Below are 26,846 nucleotides of genomic sequence, written 5' to 3'. Positions count from 1 at the left end.
ATAGTGTATAAATATTTAGTAGATAATATTTCAATACTATATATATATATATACACACACACATTATTTGTGTTGGAAATTTGACAATAATATAGAAACAGAATTTATTTTTGTTAAAAATGTCTAATATTTAACGTAAATAATACTATGATAAATCTATATAATTATAATATATACACTGTATACACATTAAACTTACTTATAAATAATTTATAATTCATTATTTATATCGTAGATGAAACTACATACTCACCCACTTAAAAGAACTATTTAAATAGTATAACACATAGAAATATATTTTCTATCTAAAAAAACTTAAATCATTGTTTGATTATAAATTGAAACTACGTTCTAGATATTTTTAAATTTATCTAAATAGAATAATTATCACAATCTCAATAATAAAATTATTTTTGAATAATTACCAATCATTACAAATATTTTAACAATTCAATCAAAATTAAAATTTATAATATTAAATTATTTAATAACATTTAATTGTTTTGATAATATTTGTAGATTTTTTGTTTTGAATTTAAAAAAATAAAAATATTAAATTAAAATGGGGTTGAAATGGTATTTGACTTTATTTGAATGTATCAACACAGAAGTATTAAATAGCGCTCCTTTTCTACTACGAAGCTAAGTCTTTGAAAACTAAACAGCTATAAATAGTTGACTCCACTTCTAAACTACCCGTTTCGGTTTTTACGCTCCCTTTCTTTCTTTATACTGAAGACCGTTTCGCTGTTTACGCTCTCTTCACTTCTTTCTTCTCAAGACCACCGCTCCAAAACCATCCTCACACCTTCCGGCAGCTTTCTTCCTTCTTTCTCAATCGTTAGGTCAGGTTCGGCAGCGTTTTCCGGTTTCTTCCTTCTTTCTCAATCGTATGGTGCTGGTTCGTTTCTATTCATCTTTATTCTCTTATTTATTCTTTTAGTTCTCTCCACTGTCTTTTTTATGCCTTCAAAATCCTCATACTTTATTCAACTTTTTAGGCATATTGACAGCCATGAGTAGTATTTCCAAGAAAGATGAAGGTGGGAAAATAGTCCAGCCTAGTCGGTCGTTAGAATCACCTGAGGATGATAATTGCAAAACGGTCAAGCTCAAGCGTAGTCGACCGTTTTCTCCAGAAGTAACTGTTAATGGAGGTAGTCAGCCATCAGTATCCGCAGAAGAAGCTGATAATGATAATAGAGATAACATCGAAGGAGGAGGAGATGGTAATTTAAAGAAGGGTTCATGGACACCTGCTGAGGATGCAATTTTGGTAGAATATGTTCAAAAGTACGGAGAGGGAAATTGGAGTGCGGTCCAAAAAATATTTGGACTTGCTCGTTGCGGAAAGAGCTGTCGCCTAAGATGGACAAATCATTTGAGGCCTGATCTGAGAAAGGATGCATTTACCGCAGAAGAAGAAAAGTTACTTATTGAACAACACTATTTATTAAGAAATAAATGGTCTCGAATTGCTCTGTCGGTTAGTAGTAACTACACTTTTGAATGCATATTCTTCCTTTTTTTATGATATATGTTCTATTCTCATTCCTATGTTTGTTTCAGTTGCCTGGGCGTACAGATAATGAGATAAAAAACTATTGGCACACAAGAGTAAAAAGAATGAAAAAAGCTGGCTTACCGATCTATCCTGAGGAAATAGTGCAAAGGGCGAACAACATGAATCAAGACCATTTAAATGACGATGTGGTAGCCAACCAAAATGATGATGATTCACAAAGAGAAAACTTCGAGATACCTGATGTGGTATTTAAAAGTTTCAAACTCTGTCCAGATGCAATTGTTCTACCACCACAGTTAAATATGCAAGGAAGTGGTTTGGTTGATCAAAACATAGACTCAATCTATAATATCTTGTTTGTGCCTCCCTCAAAGCGTGCTCGATTGGAAGATACAACATTCAATCGTCCAGACAATTATACCAGTAATGCTGCTGCTATTCCAGTGTTTGATAAGTGTGAAAATTACTGTATGTTGTCTCCTTCTCCCAGTGATTCTATTCTCGACAATAGCGATCAGTTTCATGAAGACGATGATAACCTTACTGTCGACAATCACGAACATGATGATAACCTTACTTTCGATCATCATGCATTAAACAATATCTCTTCTTCTGAACCCATATATGATGGGTGCATGAGAAATGAGCTCCCTTCATTCCAAAATTTAGAGACTCAACAATGTAGCTTGGACATGCCTGCGTCCCGATTTCCTTTGCATGAGTCTGTCGACGCATCGATTCAGTTTCCTCCGATCGAGGATTCTAATCAATCAATTCTTTATCCTGACAATCGTGGTCCACTCAATACAACAAGTTCATTCCACAACCATTCAAATGGCACAAACTTGCAAGAGGGAATGGAAAGAACCGCGTTGAATGAGGCATTCAAGAGCTCAACTTACAATGCATATGAGGAGTCTTCTGCTCAATTTATGTCTTCTGACTACAACAATAATCATATTAGCATGTTCTCAATGGCTGAGTCTTATTCTTATCCACTTGAAACTCCTGACGGTTAGCATTTTATCTAATATCATTCTGCAACTATATATTTTTATTTTATGATAGTTGATAAAACAGGTAAGAGATTTCATTAATTAGTTTTCTCTGTTTTACAGGTTATGGTGGTATTAATCAAAATGCCCAGTTCATAGATAATTCTTTCATTAACGGAGATTTGGATCAACTAAATTTGACACACCAAGATGCTTTGCCCGACTTCAATTCTCATTATATTATTCAAAATGCACAGTTAATAGATAATTCTTTCATGCACGGAGATTTGAATCAACTAAATTTCACGGCCCATTCTTCCATGGTAGGAAGTTTGAATCAAATAGATTTAGCCCACCATTTGTCCAACTTCAATGCTCCAGGTATTAATCAAAATACATTTAATCAGTTTACAGATGGATATCTGAATCAAGATTTGACGCAAGCAGATGACTTTAGTTGGTGTAGGTATATTAGTGAGCCAAATACTGAATATATTTGATCAATCTACAATTGTTTTTTAAGAAATATGATTGATTTGCATTTGTAAGTGTTTGATGTGGATTTGATTGATTAGCACAGAATATATTTGGTCAATCGGTGATTTGTATAGTTAAGGGTTTGATCTAGATTTTATTAGAGTGTCAAGAGTACTCATGTTTTGATATTTAGTTTTATCAATTAAGATTCAAGAATACTCATGTTTGATATTTGGTTTTATATTATAATATGCAACAGTATTAAAAAAAATTAATGTAAATGTTATTTAGAAAAATAATTAATATAAAATTTAATGTTAATAATAGGAACCAAACTTCTAATTTAAACCACCAGATTAAATTCCTTAAAGACTCTGTCAAAATGGCCTAACAGCATTGTTAACATTAAATGAAGGCAGAATTTAACAAATTTTATTGGCTAGCTTCTTAGGTAGAAGTTTGAGCAGGAAAAATAGATAAAACAATGATCAAAAGGGTATTACTTGACTCTTATGAAAGAAACAACCAGAAGGAGCACTATATGGCAAAAGTGCCAACATTAGAGGAGTTTGAACACCTTCATCAATGCTTAAGTTTCCAGTATTGTGGTTCATATCAGTTTTGACAAAGCCAGGACAAACAGAGTTTATGTGAAAATGAGGGTATTTCTTTGCCATAATCCTTGTGTAAGCATTCAAAGCTGCTTTTGACATTGTATAAGCTGAAGCAAAAGTTGGCCATCCTTTTATCTCTAGTGTTCCTTCTTTGTAATCTTTCTCAAACTCTTTAAGCACCTCATCTATTTTTTCCATTGTTAGGTCCTCAATGTCATTAAACACTCCTCTAGCCCACTCATTTGATACATTCTGAAACAGTCAAATAAATTATGCCACTGAAATTATTTTATCAATAATTAAAAAGACTTATACAAATAAATAAATTTATAATTACCTTCAAGAGTCCTACTCTTGAGGAAATGTTGACAATTGTTGGTGAAATGGATAGCTGGAGAAGGGGAACAAGAGCTTCAGTTACTCTTTCTACACCATACAAGTTTGTTTTCAAACATTTTTCAGCTAACTCATAGGTTTCATACCCTACTTTCTTCCAATCAAATTCTGCTCCATTTCTCTACAATAAATTAATATGATGTTATTCACTTGTTAGTCCTCCATCATATATAGAGCTAATAATTTTTAATGTTGTAATAAAAAGAGCTAACAATAAAAATGAGTGTTTGGTTAACTTTAGTTAGCATTTTCTAAAATGCAAACATACCTTTCTAAGTAGAGCATCACCATCTAATAATTTTCCCCCAGTAACACCTGCATTATTCACCTGCATCAATATGAAAATAGTGGGAATAAAGTTACTTTTTGTTCTTTAGATAGGTTAACTCTTGTTCCTTCATACTCAAGATTTCTTTAACCTTGATGAATGAATAATGTGTGACAACATACATAAGTCATTAAATAATGTGACAATAATCATCATTACACAAAGTGTAAAACATTTATTTCTAGACTAAAAATGCATCTAATTTTATTTGTTGATAAAAGTCTGAAAACTATATGTGAAAAATTTTGATGTTGCACCGCTTACTCAAGGATTAGTCTCATAACAGACACAAATGATTTAATTATGCTGTAGGGATGGATACCTTGAGACTGAGATGCCAACTAGAGATTAAAGATCCTAATTATAGTGAGTAAAAAAGCTAGAAACTATCATTAATTGATTTAATTCATACCAAGATATCAAGTTTCCCAAACAAGTTTTTAATGAAAGCAGCTAAGGTTGCAACACTTGTAGGGTCATTCACATCAAGCTGGTGAAAAACCAAAAAGTCAAAGAGACCAAACTCTTTATTGAGTCTTTCTACAGCCTCCAAACCTCTTTCTTCATTTCTAGCTGTTAGCACAACCACAACACCACTTGAAGCCAATTTCTTACATATTCCATAGCCAATGCCCTTATTTGCTCCTGTCACAACAGCATACCTGAAAAGAAATTTCATAAAAGTAATTAATCAACTATGTCGCTACAAAGTATTTGATTTTTCTGTACACTATAAAGACTTCAATCAATTAAACAACAAATGAACCTTTTTGGTTCTTCCCCCATTATGTAGCAATTAGGAGGTGATAGTTTTCTAGTGATTGATGAATTTAAATTTGCTGTATCAGCACCTATTACAAACCTATAGTATCATCAATATAAATTAAGAAAGATATATAAATAATGTGTGTTAGTTTGTTACAATGTGTCGTGTTATTGTTTTTAAAATTGCATAAATGGAATCAATTGCCGTTTACATAAATCTTGATTGAATTACTGTCATGTACACATTATTCCTTCTGGATTTGGATATTTTAGACGGCATTTCCCTCTCCACTCTTGCTCCCGCCAAAAAATCTTGACATTACAACTTTATCCAAAATCTTAAGGCATTTGAATGTACGAGAGCCACATCTTTTATATATGATTCATTTAGTTCATTTCTAATCCATGTGGGACTAAACAAATCACTTTTCAATTTCAAGTATATTTGAGGTGTAATTGGTCTCTTAGTTTTTATCTCGAATACCATTTCATTCCATTCACATCCAATCTTTAGTACACCTTTTATGATAAGCAGGCATTAAAATTTATTTGGTTGTTTTTAAAATTTCATAACTAATAATGGGTTAATCCAATGTCCTAAACATTGCATCTCCACAATTTACTATGACACATATACAAGGCTAAAAAAATATCAGCAACAGGCACATTCTATAATGTTTTATTATTCTACCTGCATAATAATTGTAATACATTTAAAACCATTCAAAAATTTGACACTTCTTCCCTAATAAAGAAGAAGCCAGAAGTGGAACCATCAGACAACAGTGCCAATCTCACAACACTAGCAGCACCTTGGTCAACAGATAACATGCCAGTGTTTCTGTTGATGTCTGTTTTGACAAAACCAGGACACACACAGTTGATGTAAAAGTTTGGATGTTTCTTAGCTAAAATCCTTGTGTAAGAATTAATTGCTGCTTTTGAGACTATATATGCAGACATTATGGTTGGCCACCCTTTGTTTTCTAGTGAACCTTCTTTGAAGTCTTTGATAAACTCTTGAAGTACCTCATCTATTCTTTCTTCTTTAAGATTTTCAACATCATCAAATACCCTTTTAGCCCTTTGGTTTGGTATATTCTGAAACATCACAATTTTGTCAATGTTTAGGATGAAATGTAATATCATATTTTAAATAGGACTAAAATCAAAGATTTTTTTTTTTACGGAATCACCGATTTAGCCTCTGAAGCTATAGAACATTGTCAATTTAGTTCATAAATTTTTTAATATTTGAAAATAGTTTATGGAACTGAAAATCTTTAATCATATTAGTCATTTTGGAATTTAGTCCCTAAAAGTGACTAATATGATTGAAATTTTTCATATTTGCAAATAATTTTGACATTTCGTTAATTTCAAAGATTAAGTTGACAACGCTTTCAATTTCAGTAACTAAATTAGAGAGTAGTTTAAAAGTTTTGTTTTGGCTCGTACTCTTGTTTGTACCTTTAATAACCCTGCTTGGGAGGAAACATTAACAATCTTGGGAGAATTGGATAAATGGAGAAGGGGAAGAAATGACTCAGTTGTTTCCTTAACACCATAGTAGTTTGTTCTTAGACACTTTTCAGCCATCTCACTAGTTTGAGTAAGTTTCTCCCATTCAACTGTTGATCCTACCTTCATTCATGTTGAAGAAATTCAAAGTTTTAATAGAAGCTTCATAATACACCAATGATAATACTTCAACACAATAAACAAATTAAATAAGAAGTTAAGAACACTAACTGTTTCATAGGGATTGACACCACTGACTCCTGCATTGTTCACCTACACCAAAATTTAGAAAGTTTAATTAAGAAATTAATAGATTCATTCATATAAAACTAAAGGATAGCAAAAAAGCTGAATACTCAAGCCTTATAGTTTTGTGATACATCATAACATTGTTTAATAATTTTCCATCTATTATAACCAAATTGATGAGTATGGCTCATATCATTGATAACTGAGCAGACGCTTTAACATATCATATCAGAGCGAATAAAGCTGAATTTAAACTCAGTTGTGTGTTTTGTAATTCTAATTTGTTGCATAATGGAACAGTTGTAGCAGACTAGCAGTCACTCTTTTGTCCGTATGTAGTCATAATTGGCCAAACTCCATAATCAATTATTGTATTCTTGTGTTTTTTATCTTCTTTCTTTAGAATTGGATTTGTTATTCTAACACAAATAGTAGCACAGATTTTTGTGTCTTTAAGCACTTCATTCCATTATAGGATTTTATGCAAAAACTACCATACAAAAGATTCTCTCTTATTTTCAAAATAAAAGTCATCAATTACATTTATTTTTTCTGAAAAAAGAAAAGTATTGAAAGTGAAATCCATAGTTAGAATATTTAGTATAAAATATATGCCTTCTTACCAAGATATCAAGTCTCCCAAATTGAGTCTCAACAAACTTTGCTAGTGAGGTAATACTAGTAGGGTCAGTCACATCAAGATGGTGAAACACGACTTGGTCAGAGAGACCAAACTCTTTCAATTTCTCAATGGCTTCATGCCCCTTTTTCTCATCTCTTGATGTCAGCACCACTCTGACTCCATTTGAAGCCAATATTTTAACACTCTCAAATCCTATCCCTTTGTTTGCCCCAGTAACAACAGCATACCTAAAAAACACAAACCATAAATAATTTCATATCATGCTACAAATTATGCAAAATACACAAGAAAGGAAAAATAAATAAATCTGTGTTAAAATAGCAAATTTGATTCTAAAGAAAGCAGATAAATAAACACACAAGAATCCAATGATTAATCACGAAGTTCAATTAATTGTGCCTATGTTTTCGACAACAAAGTGGTTGCAGTAAATCTCTATTATACAATGAATTAGAGTTAAAAAATAAAGAAAGGAGTCCAATGTGGTATAGTAGTAATACTAACCATAGTTTTGCTTCTGCCATAGATGCTGAAAGTGAATGATTGCATGTAAGAAGGCTGGGGGGTTAACAATGTATTATATATAAAGAATTAAAGGTATAAATTTATCAAAAGCATTTGTGTCTAACAAGTAATAGTTAAATGAATTGGTTTGAACTAATAATTAAGTGATATGAAACTTTAACTATAAGTTAATATTCTTTTCGTATTAGAGTAATTTTGTGTACTATTTAGTGTACATATTTAATAAATAAAAACACCTTTATTTATTATTTAAAGACTATGATTGGTAGCATTTTAACTATAAAACTATGAGGACCGTTAATTAATATTTATGAAAAAATTTCGTCTATCATCGATAAAATTTCAACGGTAGACTATTATCAACGTGTTCCAACTTAGCAATGTTACTAAAGCATGTTATCTTTTCAACAGCTTCGTTATTTCTTTTTGGAAACGTTGGTAGTACTAGTGGCAGCACTTATGACATGTAACTGGACTAACCACCACATCTGAGGAAATAGACAAGGAAAAATTCAAAGAATGTTCCACATAATCTGCTTGAGATTTTTATATTATTAATTTTTTCTATACGGGAACCTTTTTTTATCCTCTTATATTGTTTGTATAAAATGAATGAGATTAATGGATATGAAACTAGTTTATACTCATATTTAAAGGAAGTTATCTATTTTTGATGTAATACTATTAAAGTAAGGTGATGTTGGTTATTTTACACAAATTTCTATTTGACAAGTAAATTTGTTTATTGAAAATATTCAAATTTAACACAATTACACTAATTAATAAATAATATTGTTCTATTAGAATAATCATGTATACAGTGCGGATCTTGAATGAAAATCGGTTGAAATTTTTAAATTTTAATATATAAATAAAAAATATAATATTGTATTAGACATAAGAATTTTAAATCGTAAATTTAGAAATATATATTAGAAAGATGTAGTAAATTAAATTTTGGTTTACATTTCTAATAAATAAAATTTAGTTAGAATTTAGGTAAAATTTATTTCATTTTATAATTATTGTAGTTGTTTAGGTAATTTTTTTATAAATTATTCTCTCTGATTTTTTTTATAATAGACATCTCAGTTATAATTTGTTCTACAAAAGTTTATTTTTTTGGTTAATCTTAAAGATTTTGGAGACCCTATTCTAACCTTAAAAATTAAGCCTAATAAAAATTATAACTTTAATAATTAAAAAATAAATAAAATAAATTTTAGTCAATATACATTATGAAATGAGGATCTACACATGGTACAATCTACATGATGTATATCATTTGATTAGGTTAATTCGTGTAGTAAGAAAATATGCACTTATAGTATGTCATATTTACATATTAGACTAAAATATACATTTCGACAACGATAAAATATATTAAACCACAATTATCTTATAGATTTATATAATTTAGTTTTCACAACTTTGTCGTAATTAATAATTATTCATTTTTAATTTTTTAAATATAAATATTTTTTTCTATATAAAATTTAACTACTTCTATACGTTTAATCAAATTATTTGTAAAAGTTTTTTCTAAATTAGACATGAAATCACAATTCTACTTTTGAATTTAAGTTATACCAAATAGATCAATTATTATTGACAAAATTACAATTCAAATGTCTCTTATAAAATTAAGAATAATAACATTTTTATTTTAAATTATTAAAAATAATATATTATTTTTAAAAAAATTATCGAAAATTTTGGAGAACCGTAGCCTCTGTGTACTATCGAATTCACTGCAAACATGACTTCTGAAGCCTTTCTCAAATTTCACTTTTCTTATATTATACCGCGTAAATAAGATGAGCAGTACAGCCTTATAGAATTCTCGATTTCTTGTCATTTTGCTTTTTAATTCTTTTTTTCCACCAACCACTAAACCATAACCTCGATAGACTAGATGTTTATAATTACTAGTTGGTGTGTTAATAAAGAAACGGTAACTGAAACTTATAATACGTTGACACAAATAGTATGGATCTTGAATTAAACGGTAACTGAAACTTATTGGTCCAACATGTCTTCTCAAAGCTGTCAAAATAACGGTGGTTAACGAGTTCGTTATTTTTTGTTTTTCAGATGTGACAGTTGTAAAAAACTTATAAGTTGTAACTAATTTTCATATAAATAGAGAAAATGTGTGTATGAGTTATTTTCTGTTTTTTAGAAACTTATAAGTTGTAACTAATTTTCATATAAATAGAGAAAATGTGTGTATGATCGTCATCAGAAAAATACATTGAGAGAAGAGAGAAAAAAGGAAAAATTCTGGTAGCTAGGCGAATATCAGAAAAATCTTATAAATTAACACTATTGTAATATTTGATCAATAATAGAACTTTTTCTTTCATATATTGTCATTAATACCATTGTATTATTTGATCAATAATAGAACTTTTCTTTCACATTTTGTCACCCAGGAGCATTGCTCTGAGTTAACAATTCTTTGGTGTCTTGTGTTTAATCTTTTTCATCTTTTTTCAATTCCATTTTATGCAAATACAAACTTCAAGTCTGGAGTAATCAGAAAAATTTACGAGCAATTTGAAGATTTTCAATTTAAACAACTGTCCTTTTTTTTTTCTTTTTCTTTTGATGGTAAACATGGAGCTTCTTTAAAAGAAAAAAACCAAGGAATATTAAGTCAAAACATCATTGGACCAACAAATGACAATTTACGGCTGCAACATACGGAAACATCTTTTTCCCCTTCCCTTCCATATTTTTGACCTTCAACTTTCTAAACCTTGTCAGTGTCATGAATTGCTGTGATTAAAAACCAAAAATAGTACATGGCTTGGATAACTTTGAGATATGATTAATGCAATGCCTTCACAGAATGTTCACTTTTCATGAACAAGAGTGCAATACTCAGGGTACCACATGTTTCCTCGGACAAACTCCACAGTATCCTCCTGCAATGCAGCCAAAGCAACAACCATGAGTTAGCAGTATGAGTAAAACTTAACCAGGCTAGCCTTTACACAATTAAGAACCATATATATAAGAGATCTGGTCAATTTTGATATGGACGGTTTCTAATCTTGTTTGGTTCACTCTCCCCTGATAGAGTACAAATTATACCAGTCCACACAACCAGAATATGCAATGCATGATAGGTGGGTAATCTGAAAGTTTCCATACTTCTGACATATGTGCAAGTTCCTTGGACCCAACACCCCCATGTCCTTCAGCCAACCCTTCAGCAACTGCTGCACGTAGAACAGCAGCCCCAACCTCTGCTGTGACATTTCGTATACTGCAGTGCAAGAGTATAATTGACTTATTAGCTATCACACACAATAATATACACCCACACCATTGTTTCTTTTAAAATTTGGATACATGTTTTCTTAACCATATTATATGAAACATAGTTTTGTTTCCAAAAACTATATTGTTACACGGTACCAAACTTGGATCAAGATCCTATTAGAGTCAGAGAATCAGTTTTAGTGTGTCTAAACAAATTGATTTTTATTTCTCTGAAGTAGTTCAGAAAAGTGCTACGGTAAAGGAGAGCCATGAGAGAACGAAAATCAAATGATAACAAGAAAAATAATTGAGCTTACCAATCAATGGATGGATACAAGATTCCTTTATTGATATCTTCCTCTTTCATGTATGATGCAAGGCTGTGAAGATGACAGCACATTAGTAATATATTTAAAAGGAATTGAGTGGCATCTCATCAGAGAGGTAGTCAAATGCACAAAAAAACAAAAAAAAAATATTAATAAGCTTTTCATCATCTAATTTTAGAAGAAATGTGCTGAAGGTAGTGTAGAGTCCGTGGCAAGGGTGAGGGACTGCCGCCTGCGGTGTTTATTAATCTTGTTATTTCTTACTTTACACAAATAAAATCCACATGGATTTCTGGGCTAGTAAACATTAAGGCTTGTAGAGAAAAATTTCAAAGAAAGGAGGTATAAAACAGACAAAATGATTTGACAATAATAAGAGGTCAAAGTGCTCAATTGTTATGCCTAACACCAAGCACTACAAACATCAAACAAGATTATTTTCAAAACTTCCACTGGTGTGGGAAATACCATTCAGATGCTGCCTGCAACATTCCATCTGTAATATGACGAGCACCAGACAGAAGTGATCCCAAGCCAATCCTGAAATGGAAGGTTACATTAGAAATTACGCTGGCATTTCCATTCAGAGCCATGATTCATGAAAATATATAAGCCCACACCATTGACCATACCCTGGGAACAGGTACATGTTGTTGGCTTGATTTACATGGCCAACTCTTCCATTTCCTGTACAAAAATTAATTTAGAGGTAATGGTTGTTACACATGATGCTGAACAAATCAACCAAACTTTGTACCAACAAGATGCATATCCTATATAGCCTCCATGGCTGTCAAATATATGAAAAAGACAGTACTTCAAAGATAAAGAATCATATTCAGAGGTAATTACCGAGATCTACATTTTCAAAAGGGCTTCCACTTGCAAACACTATGTTTTCTCCAGCATGATTAAATGCATCAATAGGAGTGCACTCAGCTGTCCCAATAATAACAGAAAAAATGAGAAAATGAAAAACATGGACACTATCAAGCAACTGTGAGTGCATAATAAGCCTTGTACAAACAAACCATTCATAGTGGGATTAGACATGGCAAAGATAGCAGGTTTTGTTGAAACCGATTCTCTCATTGCCTTAAGAACCTGAGTTGAATCCCAACCATTAAAATAAAGAAACCCAATTACAGTCAAATGCATGATGCAAAACCCAAAGATGTCTAAACAAGACATTTTAAAACATGTCTATTGCATTTAATTGTCGAATATACTTCATTGAGGAAATAGACATTATCAGAGTGGCATTATAAAAGGTAATTACCTGCTCGTTAAAAACACCACCAACCCCAGACAATCCAAGCAGCACATGGGGCCTAACCTTTTTAACCTAAAGATAATAAGCATCAATAGTTACAACATGCACATGAACGAGTATGCATGTCTTTAAAGTAGCATAATTTAAGAATCTTCTTATATAAACATAATAGTTTATGCTAGGGGAAATTACACTAACATCCCCTAAGATCTATGCAAATATCACTCACACCCTTTCTATTTTTTCAAATCACTAACCTCCCCTAAACTCTAACCCCGCTTATATTCCGTTAGAAAAATAACACTAACTTCAATTCAAATGTTAACAAGCCCAGCCACAAAATGATCAAACAACCTACAAGCAGTCTCACACCTCATGCAATCACTTTCATCTGTTGAAGACACACAAATTATACCCTCCAAACCATCCTTCCAATCTTCATAAAAAATAGTCTTGATATCAAAGAAGCATAATAACACTAAACACAGTGTTCAAAATAATAATAACACTAAACACATATGAACCTGTTCATTGAGAGAAAATACGATAATGAAGAGTTTTTTTTATACAATTTCAATATAATATAACATGATATTGAACTATTGATTCATTCTTATATAGGCAAGTTTGTTGCTATAAACTATTATAAATTATCAAAACCTATTTGAAATGGTGGTGTTGTAATGCTTTAGATGATGTATACAATTAATTTTAGCAGATTTGTGAATGATTATGTTGAAGGATGGTGCAACATCATGGCTTCCTCTATCTCAGTCAAATTGTTTTACCAATCAAGATTCCCTTTTCAACTAACTCAACCATAAAATTTTGAAGGAAAACAAAGATATTGTGACTGATGCAGAGCAACTAACAGAGGTTAAAGCAGAGGAGTACTTATTAGTCTTATGTAACACAATTAAGTGAGGTAAATGATCATTTACCAAATAGAGGGAGTGTGAGTGATATTTGCAAAGACTTTTAGGGGAGGTTATTATAATTTCCCCTTTAATTTTTCTTTTTTTGATTAAAATAATTTCTGCTTTATAGTAAGTATCATAGTTTATTTTATCCATAAATAAAAGGCTAAAGCCAATGGTGTTTTCCTCAAACAAATTCAATAGCATTACCACTTCAATGATGCTAGCACCCTCTGCAAGCCCTTCAAGATCTCTTGGATTTTTAGCAAATGGAACTGCAGCTGGATCTAGATTACTCCTTTCTGTCGTGATAAGACCCTGCAATCAGGCATCACGTCATCACTGACAGACTTAAAGGATGCATCATATCAACGTTAATAACAGAATCAGATACATACAATGGAAATAACAGAAACCAAAGAGCATACATCTATCACAGACGTCAAAATTATATATGAAGGCAGAATTTGACGATAAAAAAATGAGAATATTTGGGTTACAAAAAGTTGAGCTAATAATCACGAGGTAACAACATGATATAGAATCATGAAGATGTTTATGGGTTGGGGGTTGGGTACTGCAACTTGAAGCACTAACAATACAACTGTGTAATTAAAGACAGTGAAAACATACATCTTTATCAATTAAAAAAAATTGACTTTTCGCAGCTGTTTCACTACACCCTGACATCCTTGAAACTGCCCGGACAGCCATGTTAAGAACCCCAAGCCCTGCGCTGCAAGTCAGGAAAAAGGTTATCATGTTAGGCAGGACGAGACAGTATTTTGGCAGCCATGTCAGGCAGAAAGTAGTGATAAGGAGAAGCTTGTTCGAATAATAAAACCAACTGGACAACCAATAAGGATTACATCACAATAAGTTTTGCAAGTACCTCCCAGCTCCAACCATAACTATCTTTTGTTTCGCAAAATCAGACAATGGTCGACCTTGCGCTCTTACAGTTCCCAGTAATCCAGCAAGTGCAACACCAGCTGTGCCCTATTGGACAGTGAAAATGATGGAAATCAAGATTTCAGTAGTTACTTCAAGGACACAACCCATTACTTAACTGTTTGAACATTTTCAACATTAAAAACATATCGCTTTCTCACCTGTATATCATCATTAAACATGCAAAACCTTTGACGATATCGTTTCAGGGTTTCAAAAGCCCACTTCATTTGGAAATCCTCAAACTGAAAAAATCAGTCAATATCAACCGATTACTAATTCAAACATCAAGAGAAACACGTTCTAAAAGAAATACAAACCTGCACAATAGCCTTCGGCCATCGTGCGTGAACAGCTTCCATGAATTCATCTACAATTGACAGATACTCTTCACCTTCCAACCTAGGTTGTCGAACTCCTAAATCTATCACATGAAAATCATGTCAGAATACAGTAACTTTCATGCTGTAAACAAGGAGGAATTAGCATGGTCCAGAGATCAACAGAAGTGACAGAGCCATAATTTATATTATTTAAGCGCAACCACATAATCCAGGGTGCTAAAAACATGAAATCTTCCTCAGTTTATAAAGCAAATATGTCCCCTGAAAATGAAAGATGAGAGAATACAATAATAGAAATAAGCAAACAAAATATCTAACAGAATGATGTTTACTCACAAAGGCGATCATCAAGTAGCGTTTGATTGTTCGTGCCAACATCCAGCATGACTGGAAGGATCTGCCACAGTTAAGAATAAAGCATACCGCATAAGTTAAAGCAAAGTTACTGGCCTTACCAAGTTGCAGTTAAAATGAAAACCTAAATACTGTGCAAAATCAAAAGTTTTAAATATGTAACAAATAAATCAAAATACACGCAGAATACACAAGTTGAGGGGAAAATTAAAGATACATTGACAGAGTTAGGGAAAAGAAGCACATACTTTATGTGGGTTGATACCAGCAGCAGCAACATACATATCAAGTTTTCCTATTGGTATTCCAATGCCCTGAACTCCAAGGTCACCTAACCCAAGGATACGACTACCATCTGTCAAGACAATCATGTCTACCTGAAACAGTAAGATGATTAAGATCAATAATAATAAATGAATAACACAAGCTAGGAACAAGTTTGTTACTTAATCAACCAAAAACCTCCTAAACTGCAACAAGACATATAGCCACATAACGCCTCATCCAGTAACTGGGATATTTAACATTGTAATGACAAAAAGTGGTAAGAAATGAAGTAACCATATTCAGATCTAAATACCTAAATCATTGACGAAGTTCTATAAACAAATTTAAAATGAGTACCAAGTAAATGTTTAGACAGCACAAAAGAATGTCTTTTAATAAGAAAAATAAAATACAATAAACTCCTCTATATTTTCCAATTTTCACCTACCTCCCCGCTATTTCATAAACCCAATACCCACATAAACCTTACTCTAGCTCGGTATATTTACGAAAATTCAAAAAAATATCAAAAGAAAATATAGCAAGTTTCAGATCGAACAGATGTCCTCAATGCACTAATAAAACAAAATATATTTGGTGAAACTAAATGGATCCATAATAAAAATGCAACATCCTGCTCATATGAATAACCGTTTATCTATTAGGATGTTAAAATTTTACTAAATTCATCAACAGAATTCAAGTAACTGCAGAACTGTTATGTTTCAAATGTTCCAACCCTGACAAACTTGAACAATGTTGTGTAGTATTTGAAGGGAAGAATGAAAAGAAAAGGTTCACTTCCATTTCAATTATGAACAAAAAGAAAAGGGATACATTATTCACCAAGATCAATCCAATACCTGAGGAGCTGGCCAGTTATAGATCATTGACATCATCTCTCCTTTATCTTTGGCACTAAAATACATTCCACGTGGGCGTCTAAATAATCCACAATAATTTTGACACACTAACCCAACTGTAGGAGTATAGATTATTGGAGCAAATTCTTTGATGTTATCAATGAGAGCCTGAAGAGAATGAAAGGCAATATCATAAAAGTCATTTTAAGAATAAACGTTACCAAATTTTCTCACATAATCAACCCAATTTCATCATCAAACTCACTCTATAGTACAGAGTCTCATTCCTGTCATGCAGTCTATTTAAGATCCTCCATTTCGATAAGGAAACAATCTTATCTGATTGGCCCTGGGTATTATTTTCCAATGATCTATATGAGCTCACTGGAAAGGTAAAACAATAATATGTTACGGCTATCAAACATTAAAGATGGGTAACAAACATGAAGCTAATCACACTAGCACTTCACGTAATATAATTTAAGATAGCCATTAATTACTGAAATTTCAGATTAGAATATTAGGCATAAAACTTACTAAAACGATCATATTGCTCTTGAAATGAAATGATACGAGGAGGAAGGAGGCCCCGAAGCCCCAATCGATCCCTTTCAGTTAAAGGAAATCCAGTATCCTACATTTTGAGAATTAAACAAAAAAAAGTTTTAGGATCCAAAACAATGATTAAGAACAGGCATGAGAAACTTGAAATTTGATGCTGATAGTAAATTTTTTATCTAAACCCTCAGTAAGTCACATTGGTAGGATTGACGCATGATAAGAAACATTTTGTAACACATTGTCACATTCAGCATTTATCAAACGAACTTAAAACTGCTCATGTCGGATGTATATAATAACTCCAAGCAAAAAACTAAATTTCAAACTAATCTGAGGGTTCACATCAACTAAACCATATCACAAACACAAAGTCATCAATATGACCACATTTTTTATGGAAAAAATAAATACCAATTGAAAATCCTATAATTTTTCTGTCAAATCACTTAACAGTACAAATTCATCAACATGAAAAATAATTAATTAAAACAATTACAACCTCAAAAAACAAATTAAAAAATAAAAAAAGAAAGAGAGAGAGAGAGACAGAGAAACAGAGTTAGAGCGAACTCAAAACTAGTTCTACAAAATGTGAAGTGGAAGAGAAAGATGATGAATGAACCTTGTTGAACCAAGGATCGTGTAGAATATCAGCACCACGTTTATGAACCATGCACGGACCAGGAATCGCCGTCGAGAAACACCGCGATCGCGGCGCGGCGAGTCGCGTGAGCTTCCACATTCTTCCAAATCAAAACCGTAAACCACCAAACTCAAACCCACTGCACGACCTACTCAGCCAAAGCAAAATCAAAATGAACTTTAAAATCAAATGCTATTTATTTTTATTTTTATTTTTATTTAAAAAAAAGATTAAAAAAAGAAAATCTCAGTTTTTAGTAGCAGCACCTTTTTTCGTTGAGAAAGTTTATAGTGCAAAGTTTGGTACGTAAAGAATTGAGGTAGGTGTTATAGCGGAGAGCGTGAGAATTTATAAGGTGAAGAAGTGTGAAGGCTTCTCTCTCTTCACATTGTTCGTGCGTGTTTGTTTCTTGTGCGAGGTTAAAGAAACAGTTTGAATCAGTTGTTGCAGGTGCTACCCGTTTCAGATTCGGGCATCGTTGAAAGATTAAATGGTAGAAAGAAAAACTGACCGAAGAGATCCGGGCAAAAGACAGTGGGGTCACTTAAGTGTATACGATGGTGACTAACTAAAAATGCCATTATTTTTTTTGTTGACATTGCGGTACCATCATTTTCTTTCTCTTATACATCCCCTTCAATTCATTTTCAGATAATATATTTTAGAGTAAGAATTACATTTTAATTCAAATATTATAAATCTTTTATTTAATTTTAAAATCAAATATGTTCAAGAGTATTTGAACATGCTAAAATCAATTTTATTACTTTTGAATTAAATTCAGTCCTTCTAAAATTAAAATCAAACATATATTTAATATTTTCTATTTTTAAAATATAAATTTATATGATTTTTTTGACAGAAAATTGATATGACTTTAATTAGTTAGCTTTAAAATATATTGCTAATTTTGTCAACATATATAGATTGTGTGATTATTTTTGTTTAAATATTTTTAATTTCTAAAAAATTACAACCTTTTAGACTTTTTTTTAAATTATTCAATTTTAATTTTAAAGGCACTATTTTAAAAAACTAAAAAGAACGATTGACAGAAGCTACGGTCCTCTACACTTTTCTATAATTTCTATGCAGTAAATAGTTATATAATAGTGGCATTGTGTTTTTTTATGTAAAGTTATGTTGTAGTAGTATATTATTATATATCTTAAATTACCTTATGTAATCCTTGAGTAGTGTTATAATGTTGAACAAATATTTATCAAATATCTGTTCTATAAAAGTTTGTCAAGATTAAAAGCTTATAAATTTTATAGACTATATCTATAAATTTTTACTTAAAAATAAAATTATGTGATATGTTAATAAGACATATCAAGATTAGTGTATTTTACATTTTAATTAAACAAAGTTAATTTGACGTATTGAAAGGAGATATTAAATTACTTTAGACTTACCTAAAACTTTATAAATTATTCATATGATATAATATTTTCACTCAAACAACAAAATTTGTAATACAAGTATCAAGTAAAAAAATTATAGAAAAGTATAATAATATTCAAATATTATACCAAATAATTTGAATCAACCTTATTTATATAGAACCTTTATTCATAACCCGGATGAGTAAAACTAGCTACTTGAATTTTGTCTGTCAATTTTTTGAAATAACTTGGTGTATAAATACAAAACATCTCTGAACTAGATTTTTGACAAAATATCTTTACACAAAAGTAAGATTAACATAATTGATTTTGTTCAAATTATCCTAAACCAAAAATCCAGAGATTACTCATCTCGTCAACAAAAAATCCAGAGATTAATCTAGAGATAAATATCATGCACTTTGCTAAAATACTTTTTACTCTCTCATATTAAATATAATAATTGAAAAAGAACAAAGGTATGCTCTGTTTCCTTTTTATTAATGAAATTAATAACGAATCTTAGGCACGTTAAATATAGAAAAGTAAGTGTTGTATATTCAAATTCACACTTCATTGTGTCAAAAGTTTTTATAATCTTTTAACATAAGTGCATTTACTAGATATTTTTTATAATATAGTAATTTTCAATATACTTCCATTTAAATTATCAACAATTAAGTAATTACACTCGATTAATAAATTTCATGATGAATCATTAAGAAGAATTTAAATATAAATCTTGACTAAATTTAATTTTTTTGTCAGATTTTATTTATTTTTGACCAAATTTTAAATTACTAAAATTATAAAAAAATAGGAGTTAAATAAATAAAAAATTATCAACTTTGCGGTCTAAAATACTAAGCATAATTTAACTTTGAAAGAATGAAAATAAAGAATATGCGGTGTCCACGATAGCTGGTCAACAAATTCTGGAACCTGTGGCTATATAGAAACACTGGCAAAACACGGGGTCGCTAATAAACCACATACAAATTAAATACTTTTTTGTTGAAATACGTTACTTGTTCGATACATATAATTTGAAGAAGTAAGAATTTGTTCATAGAATAAAATCCATTTATTTCTTCTCTTAGTAACATGAATGGTAGAAAACATATATATAGGGATAGGATGAATTTGGTTGAGAATCAAAGAATTTAATTCCCTCAAATGCAATGAATGGATGGATTTAAATTTAACCTTCTAACATTATTTGCAAATTGGAACCAAATCTGCACATTTCATTATGGTAGAACTTTCAGCTCATTCGATCAATTGGCAACTGGTCATTACCACCGGTTTAATTTAAAGCATATGATTATTATTCTCTCTCTCTCTCTATATATATTTCAAACAAATTAAAAAAATGTGTTCCATCATAATTATTAACGATAATTTCTCTGTTCTTCAATTCTTTTTTTAAAATAAGAAATTAAAAACATACTCTTTCCGAAATAAATAATAAATAAAAATAAATTAAATTACACTTAAATAATAATTTAAAGTTTTTATCATTGAATGAGGGGAAATTTTATTCATTTTTATTTAAAATTTATTATTTTTCTTATATTTCATTCTAGATGGAATATAACATTTCCAATAAAAATAAATGCAGTTTTTGTTATCAACAAAACGACTATAATCTCATGCAAGAATGTTTAGCAAGCTAATATACACACTCATTCCTCTAACAAAAAATGTTGAAAAGAAACAACTCAATCTTGACAAAGGAAGTGAGAGACCAGACTAATCAATAGAGCATAAGGATGACATAACTGAACTTTTGAAATAAGTATACCATCGAATCATATTCTTATATACCATTGAATCATATTCAGGAATAATATTCATGTAACCGGTCTTTTAAATTTTGCGTAAAACCAAACTAAGTAAGATATTCACAAAAATAAGGAGAAACCTAACATCAAGTTCTTATTGCTATTTCTATAAGCTAATATGTTAATGATTCAAATGTGGATATTTTATTTTGAAATTTGTGTTTTTAACTCATTAAAAATTTTAATGTTATGTTTTTTAATAAAAATATTTTACTTTTGAAATTTTTAACATGTATCCTAAAGACACATATTAGCATGACTCTCGTAATATCTCTTAACACTAGCATCGCTGGACTAGATAGAGAACGAACGCTTTTTAATATTATAATGCTAGATTCATTTTCTGTTTTTTTCTTCTTTGTAATTAAGGTTAGTGACAAAATTCGCGAGAAAAATTGTGAGTTAGAATCAACACTCTATTGTTATAAAAATTAATGATCATTCTGTGTTTTTAATTAAAAATTAAAAATTCTAGCCTGTACATATATGCTAAAACTAAATTTCATTCTAAATGGCAAAAGTATTTCTATCACTGAATATTCCCAATGATCTAAATTTATTTTCGTTTGTGTGTGTTAGTTGTTTTTTTGTTTTTTATTTTTAAATAGTCAGTTTGTGTAAATAGGTAGTTTATATAAAATGGAAGGTTGGAGTATAATAAAAGAGGAATGGGAAAAAATTTCAGAGCTATTAGTTTGGTGTTTTTGGGTATTGATCCTCTATAGAGTCTTTGACTGTGTCTTTGGTTATTTGTCATTCTGTAGTGAATTTCCGACTCCACATTTAGATTGGTTCAGGTAGGGCAATCGGGTTTATTATTATAAAATATCAGAGAATGTAGAGGGTTGGATGTAATTTACGCATACACATTTTGAAGTTACATTCGCAGAGGTTGGCAATATCCTAACAAAACTCGAGTCAAGATCCATGCAATAAGTAGTGTGAGCCTCAATTTTGAACTAAGCTGTAGATGTCTTCCAATTTATATGAGTGCTTTGATGAAGAAGATTCTTGCAGGATTTCCCTGCTGGATCTCTGGCAGCCAAAACTTCAATGTCATTGACAAAGTAGTTGAAGAAAATGTGAAATTTTAAAAAGTTTCAGATAAGAGTATTAATATAAACACAAAAATATTCTTATATTCAACCGTTTGGGGTACCTCTTAGTTTAAAACACAATAATGGTTTCATTAAGATTTGTGAAACTCAACTGCAGAGTTAAGAAGAAAATGAAGGCCTATAAATCAAAAGGTATATGAACAAAATTGATAAAAAGCATCAATTACTATGCAGTGATCAGTAATGCCAGTTTGAACAAGCTCTCAAAACAATCCAGGCATGAGCAGCTTATTTAAAATTTCTTCAGTTTTCAAATGAAATTTAATGTAGCAAAAAGAGAAAAAGATGCCCATTACAATGATCCTAGAGCCAAGTCTTACATAACATTGACAGCAGCAACTATTTAATGTTGTTTATAACAAGGAAATTGTGTTTGGCAAGATTGACACCAACACCAGTGAATCAATTGAGTCCCAGATTATTCATAATCTTTGGTTCCAAAGTTCTTGCACCACATTTGGGAAGGGATTGGGCGAACTGGGTGATGTGGTCGTTGCTGAAGAAAGGATTAAAAATATAAAGTTAGCCCATATAATATATACAAGTTATTATCGTAAAATTCTACTACTAGTAAACATCATAAACTATACCAAAAAAGGAAACACGATACACAAAAAATTGGCATTTCAAAAAGAAAAAACAGAATAATGGCAACTTGGAAAAGTAGAACTAGATTCTTCCAAAAATAAATTTAACTCATCCATCTATTTCAAAGTAAATCATGGGTAAATTTTCTTGTTTCTGCAAAGGCAAAAAATGTTCTATTTTATATGCCTAGAATCCAGAGAGCATAAGATCCAAATCACAGAAAAAATATGCCCCATGGTAAGCAGTTATTTACTGAAATCCCCAATAATTTAAAAGATTACTATACAAGTCCAATGCTTTCTATGCAAAATAAATATGTAAGTAATTTAGTGTCCAAGAGAAATATCAACGGGAAAAAAGTAGAGACAATATAGTGATATACACACAGACAACTGCCAATTAAATATAACTCTACCAAAGTCACTTGCAATTCATAAAACATAGGAGTATTGTTCTCAAAAGAAAAAAGAAACATACTGCTACTATTAATATACCACTGGAGAATAGTGTTTCACAAGCAAACATTTGAAAATTAAGATAAGGGTCATGCTAGCATGTGCCTTTAGGGCACATCTTAAGGAATATTCCACTCATGATTGTAGCTTTCAACTAGTAATTTCTCTCTTTTTAAAAAGCAAAACAGCGGGGGAAAAGACAGAGAATCAAAATTAACAGAGCACATATTTGGAATAATTCGGGAAGAGTGCAGAAAATTCCCAAGAAAATGCAGCAAAAAGACTTTGGTAGTCACATTTTGGCATAAACCTGACATAGTTTGGTAGTTTTAACAAACAACACCTATTGATATTGTACAAGTTTTTTTAAAAGCAGAGAATAAGGTGATATTGTTGTAATTAAAATTGAAGGCAAAAGAAACACCGATAGAAAATGTTTACTCAACAACTAGTTTCTTTTCCTGACAAAAATTAGAAATAATGAAAGGTAGGGAAGATGATTGTTGTTATTTTCAACCGTAAAGATGAAACACAACTGCCCAACTTATGGAAACTCTTTAGGAAGAGTGTAATAATTGCAGCGCACCACCAATACACACAATCCCTGCTCAAAACAAGGCCTTATTCAGCTATTACACTCCAATTGTTTCAACCTACACTATTTGGAATTAATTTACACTCTGCAGCTACATATATTGCACATGAATAAGAGCCTAACTTATCTCCTTTTTTGGGAAAAAGAAGAGACGATGGGGAATACAAGATAGACAATACTGACAAACATATGCTATGAAATAATGTTCTTTTGAATTTGACCTATCTTTTTTTTGTGAGATAGGTCAAATTCCCAAAAAATTTATATCCTACACAGGCAACTATACTTGCCAAAATATTCCTAAAAGATGAAACTAAACTCTTCAACTCTCATGGTTATCAATAAAAAAAGGTGGGCTGATCTATTTGACTATTTGTTAGCATTTACAGATTTAAAACAACAACCATTTGCTCTCCCATAGAGACAATGTGACAACAAAGTCAATAAAAGCAAACAATGACCTTGGAGAAAAAACAGTTTACAGTTTACACCATTTGAAACTTTGAATTCAAAAAATCCACCCTTAATCATAGGTTTGTACTTGTGTGCTTAACTCATCTGTCAAAATTCCCCAATCTCAAAGGATGGCATAAAACCCCACTGACTCACAACAACAACTAAAGCCTTTCACACTAGACGACAACGGCTACATGGATCAAACAAAATCATAATGCGCTATCATGGATCCAGTCTAAAGATAGACCACTTAAATTCTGTTAATGGTTTGCCATACATTTTTCATGGTCTCTTCCAGCCTCCAACTGTTTCTATGAGTCCTGTCCACATATGTCCAAATCAACAAAAACAAGACTCTTGTCTTTTCTACAATGAGAGAAACCTCATATTTCGCTTTAATAATATGATTCTTATTCCTATCTTGTTTTGTGTGCTCAATTATCTGCAACATTGACCTTACTTTCTTGTTGCCTCTTTATTGCCCAATATTCAATTCCACATATGATTTTTCTTTAAGCATGGTATTTTTATCACAAATTCCACTTTCTCCGTTTCATTCACCCAGCTTGGGTCCTTTGATTAACATATCTCTCCATATCCCTATCATACTGTATAATGGAACCAAAATACTTAAACCATGGGATTGGTGGAGGCATGGTATATTCTCCAATTTTGATATCTAAGCTATAATTCGTGTACTTCCTTGCTACAGTTCCTTTCATATACTGAGTCTGATCTACCTCTACTAAAGCTCCAACCCATTAGAAGAATCTGAATTCCACTACAAAATCAAAGTTCTAGAACAGTAGTATTGCACAGAAAGTTCACACAAAGCTATTATGACAGAACACGAAAGCAGTCCCAATAGAGCAGGAAAAAAACCACAAGAGAATAGTCTAAACAGACCCTTGATAAATGTGAAAACAATGAAAGTTGAATGAAAAGGAAATTCTTCCATGAGATAAGATAAAAAAGAATCATACACTCCATTCAACCTTCTTTGACATCCATGCAAAGTAACTTAAAAGACCATTTCCAACTCATAATTCCAGGAATCACATTGAAATAATAAAAGAATTTAAGCAGATAGGCATAAATTAAAGAATAATAAAAAGGAGTGGATATGAAAACAGATAAGAAAGGAGAACGAAATTCCAATCATTTATTGTCTCGGTCCTAAATCAAATGCCAACCCTTACGTGTTTTCTAAAGACATCAATTTTAAGAACCACATATGACATCTACACAACATGAACATATATTACGGTGCCTATGCATCAGTACAAATCTCACTTACCCTTTCATTTGCAAATGCATACAAGAAAACCATCATCTCGAAATAACAATTGAAAGGTAAACATTATAAAATCTCAAAGTAAACATTGAAAGATCTTAAAATTAGCCAAAAACATTCTTAATTTCGTCAAATAATAACAATCAAATCCGAGAAAATTAAGATCCGGTTCACCATTTGTGAATAACGAAAAAACGTTGTAAAAAATATAATACAAAAACATTAAAAAAAAAAAAAAAAAATTGGCGAAAATGTAAATAATTGGATTGAGAAAGAGACCTCGAGTTTAGCGGAAAGTTTGAAGATGGGGATGCAGACGAGGAAGACGCCGAACATGGCGATGGCGGTGTTGCGTTTCCAGTGTTTAGGGCGACAGTTGGGACCACCGGTCATACTCCATACCTTGTACCTGAAATCTTCATTGCCATGGCCGTGATTTGCTGATCCACCTCCCATTTTCTCTTCCAAAATCAAAACCCTAAATCGATCAATCGGCTTTAGTTTTACACACTTGGGGGTTTGGGTGGAAGAAAGAAGTGAAAACTGAGGAGAGAGAGAGAGGAAGAAAGAGGAGGAAGTGCTACCTGAGCTGAGGTCCACTGTGAGACTGACCACAGCCTTATCATAGAGCTACCTATTGGATCGTCCTTTTTTTTCTATATCACATTTCCGAATATTGTGATATTCATCAAATATAATTTTTATAATAATATTAATATTAAGTATTAAGAGTCCTTGATCACAATGGTGATTTTCATTCATTATTCAAATAACCATGTTTAAATTTGATAAAAATAACACTAAAACAAAATCAAGAATCAAATTACACTTAAAAAGTTAAATTAATTGTTACATTCATTTAATAATATCATATTAATTAAATATTTTTTAAAATCAATTGTTGGTTTGAAGATCAAATCTACAAATTTTTACATTAATTCCATAATTATTTTTCATAATTATTTTCTGTAAATAAGATACGCCAAGATTATTGTAAACATTATAATTGTACATAATGTTCATCTTGACACATTAAAATAACATAGAAAATAATTATAGGTAAACATAAAAATTTATTTATATAATATATATATAATGGTAACTTACAATTTTACAGTTGACTTTGCAAAAGATTTATTTGATATAATATTATTGTTGCGTTGATCTATAAGACATTTTAGTCAACTTTGTGATAAAATATAATAATTTTGTTCTCATGCAAGGGTCCTATATCTAGTTAATGAGAAACGATCGATGTTCGTATGCAAAGGTCCTATATCTAGTTAATGAGAAACGAT

At 31.1% G+C, this 26,846-nt stretch overlaps 4 protein-coding genes and 1 non-coding gene across 5 annotated transcripts; 1 reads left to right on the top strand and 4 right to left on the bottom strand.

Moving 5' to 3' along the window:
- Nucleotides 1–669: 669 nt before the first annotated feature.
- Nucleotides 670–3,166, top strand: LOC101510675 (transcription factor MYB65-like). The gene is made up of 4 exons (XM_004492969.4): nt 670–901; nt 1,002–1,486; nt 1,570–2,539; nt 2,644–3,166. The coding sequence occupies exons 2-4, from the start codon at nt 1,016–1,018 to the stop codon at nt 3,018–3,020; spliced, it is 1,818 nt and encodes a 605-aa protein (XP_004493026.1). The 5' UTR covers nt 670–901; nt 1,002–1,015; the 3' UTR covers nt 3,021–3,166.
- Nucleotides 3,167–3,407: 241 nt separating this feature from the next.
- Nucleotides 3,408–8,266, bottom strand: LOC101510344 (uncharacterized). Its single transcript, XM_012713661.3, has 10 exons — nt 8,018–8,266; nt 7,494–7,740; nt 6,853–6,894; nt 6,571–6,744; nt 5,825–6,201; nt 5,102–5,197; nt 4,748–4,997; nt 4,276–4,335; nt 3,949–4,128; nt 3,408–3,863 (listed from the first exon to the last, which is right to left on the bottom strand). Exons 1-10 carry the CDS (start codon nt 8,035–8,037, stop codon nt 3,486–3,488), a joined length of 1,824 nt encoding a protein of 607 aa, XP_012569115.1. The 5' UTR covers nt 8,038–8,266; the 3' UTR covers nt 3,408–3,485.
- A 2,302-nt stretch (nt 8,267–10,568) lies between these two features.
- Nucleotides 10,569–18,258, bottom strand: LOC101495744 (NAD-dependent malic enzyme 59 kDa isoform, mitochondrial). Its single transcript, XM_004492647.3, has 20 exons — nt 18,077–18,258; nt 17,790–17,958; nt 17,144–17,240; nt 16,872–16,990; nt 16,607–16,774; nt 15,725–15,853; nt 15,459–15,519; nt 15,099–15,202; nt 14,940–15,023; nt 14,720–14,826; nt 14,461–14,563; nt 14,038–14,145; nt 12,917–12,982; nt 12,669–12,741; nt 12,490–12,576; nt 12,270–12,324; nt 12,106–12,177; nt 11,626–11,688; nt 11,198–11,312; nt 10,569–10,968 (listed from the first exon to the last, which is right to left on the bottom strand). The coding sequence occupies exons 2-20, from the start codon at nt 17,907–17,909 to the stop codon at nt 10,897–10,899; spliced, it is 1,803 nt and encodes a 600-aa protein (XP_004492704.1). The 5' UTR covers nt 17,910–17,958; nt 18,077–18,258; the 3' UTR covers nt 10,569–10,896.
- A 4,039-nt stretch (nt 18,259–22,297) lies between these two features.
- LOC101495413 (uncharacterized) lies at nt 22,298–26,142 on the bottom strand. The gene is made up of 2 exons (XM_004492646.4): nt 25,828–26,142; nt 22,298–22,656 (listed from the first exon to the last, which is right to left on the bottom strand). The coding sequence occupies exons 1-2, from the start codon at nt 26,002–26,004 to the stop codon at nt 22,579–22,581; spliced, it is 255 nt and encodes an 84-aa protein (XP_004492703.1). The 5' UTR covers nt 26,005–26,142; the 3' UTR covers nt 22,298–22,578.
- LOC113785977 (small nucleolar RNA snoR135) lies at nt 23,687–23,814 on the bottom strand. Its single transcript, XR_003472159.1, has one exon. It is a non-coding gene; the product is annotated as a small nucleolar RNA snoR135 (small nucleolar RNA).
- Nucleotides 26,143–26,846: the final 704 nt, after the last annotated feature.

Source organism: Cicer arietinum, chromosome 3 (genome assembly GCF_000331145.2).
Source record: "Cicer arietinum cultivar CDC Frontier isolate Library 1 chromosome 3, Cicar.CDCFrontier_v2.0, whole genome shotgun sequence".
Taxonomy (NCBI): Eukaryota; Viridiplantae; Streptophyta; class Magnoliopsida; order Fabales; family Fabaceae; genus Cicer; species Cicer arietinum.
This window is presented reverse-complemented; position numbering and strand designations above follow the sequence as displayed.